This window comes from Propithecus coquereli, unplaced genomic scaffold, assembly GCF_000956105.1.
Source record: "Propithecus coquereli isolate 6110/MARCELLA unplaced genomic scaffold, Pcoq_1.0 Scaffold55, whole genome shotgun sequence".
NCBI lineage: Eukaryota > Metazoa > Chordata > Mammalia > Primates > Indriidae > Propithecus > Propithecus coquereli.
Window position 1 is genome coordinate 1,397,075 of NW_012151396.1, and position 1,578 is coordinate 1,398,652.

Here is a 1,578-nt window from a genome sequence, read left to right on the forward strand (position 1 = left end):
TAATAAAAATGTTTTCTATAATGACAGTACTATTAATTTTGCACTGCAAATTTTAACTAAATGTGAGAAACATTACTAATAATCTGAGACCAATTACTGTAATCTGTTAATTCATATGTGTAAGGTGTTGTAACAAGATTGATTTGCAGTTCAATCACTTTATGACAGATTCATCTGTTTCTTTATCACATGATGGATCCCTTGCTCCAGGTCTCTGAGCCAGATTCGTGTGGTTTCTGAAAGGATAGCAGGTGACAACATGATTGCAGCAGCATAAAACCTTTGTTCTCTGGAAAAATAATTGAAAGCATATAATGTACTAACTTTTAATACATATGCTGATTTAGTAGATGAACAACTCTTTTTGCATTTATTATTTTATTCTTCATTTGTAGATATGTGATTTCTTCTTTTGGAAAGCATACATATGAACTACTCTTGCATGAGGTGGAGAATGGATCATTGACTCAACAACATAAAGAGTTGTATTTTAGCCATTTTAGCCATGCACAAACATATCTCTCATTTATAGTTATATGCTAATCATAATATTTGATTACAGCAATGTAGAGTTCCAGATAAAAGGGATGACATCTGAATTCTTCTTAACATGCTTTTCTCCTTTGTCAAAAGAAGTTGCCATTCCCTGACTTTCAAAGTAGATTATAAATAATGTAATCCCTGTTTTCTTTTGAAAGGAACTGTTGAATCTTCAACATGCCTACTATAAACTAAGAAGACAATACCAGGCAACAATTGCAGAACTGACTCATGCAAACAATCGAGCAGCTCAAGATGAGGCAGAAGTAAAAAAACTGAGATCACGAGTGGAAGAACTAAAACAGGGACTCAACCAAAAGGAAGATGAGGTACTACTGTATACAGAAACACATGCTGCATAGCTTCAAAATAGCATTTTATAGCACATATATGACATTTTCTTCCTTATTAACATATGGCATTAAGTGGGATAAAAGCCTTTACATTTTTATGGCCAAAACCAATTAAGAATTATAAGGAAAAGAAACAAAAGGTTGCATAGACAACATGCATGTTTGTGGTATATTTTTTATGAGAGCTTTATAGCTTCAGTGTTTCAGCGTGGTCCATTGTGTGTGAATGTGTTTGTGTGTATTCGTGTGTTTAAATATGAGCACAGGATCATTAAAGCTTGGTGTTTTAAGTTTTGAGATAAGCATGTTTCTCAGAGAAATATGATGTATGTTGTGATTTTATATTATGGTATGTATTCTCCCCAGTGCTCTCTGGTGTTCAAAAGAATTTCTGTATCTCATTTGGTTGTGTAAGGTCAACTCACTAAAGGTTTATGGAATATTTCAGATGTTTCTGGAAGGTAGACATCTCAGTGTAATGTCCTAATAGCACATCTGTATCGGTGGCGTGATTTCACTGGCAGTTACAAACAGCAAAGATAATATTTTTGAAAGAAACACAGTCTCAAATGTCAGTCTGATTGTGGGACTATCACCACATGGCAGCATAATTTCAGATGGTGTTCCAGTAACTACATCTGCTCCTGTTGAACAAATTTGAGGCAAAAAGCCTTAGTTCCCTGGT

General features: G+C 34.2%; 1 protein-coding gene across 1 annotated transcript in view; it reads left to right on the forward strand.

The window, feature by feature from the left end:
* The window catches only part of CCDC102B (coiled-coil domain containing 102B), a 223,938-nt gene extending 223,036 nt beyond the window's left edge, over window positions 1–902 (forward strand). Inside the window, exon 5 of the mRNA XM_012657576.1 lies at window positions 699–902. Within this exon, the coding sequence (XP_012513030.1) occupies window positions 699–902 (204 nt within the window). The remainder of the gene's footprint in view (window positions 1–698) is intronic.
* Window positions 903–1,578: the final 676 nt, after the last annotated feature.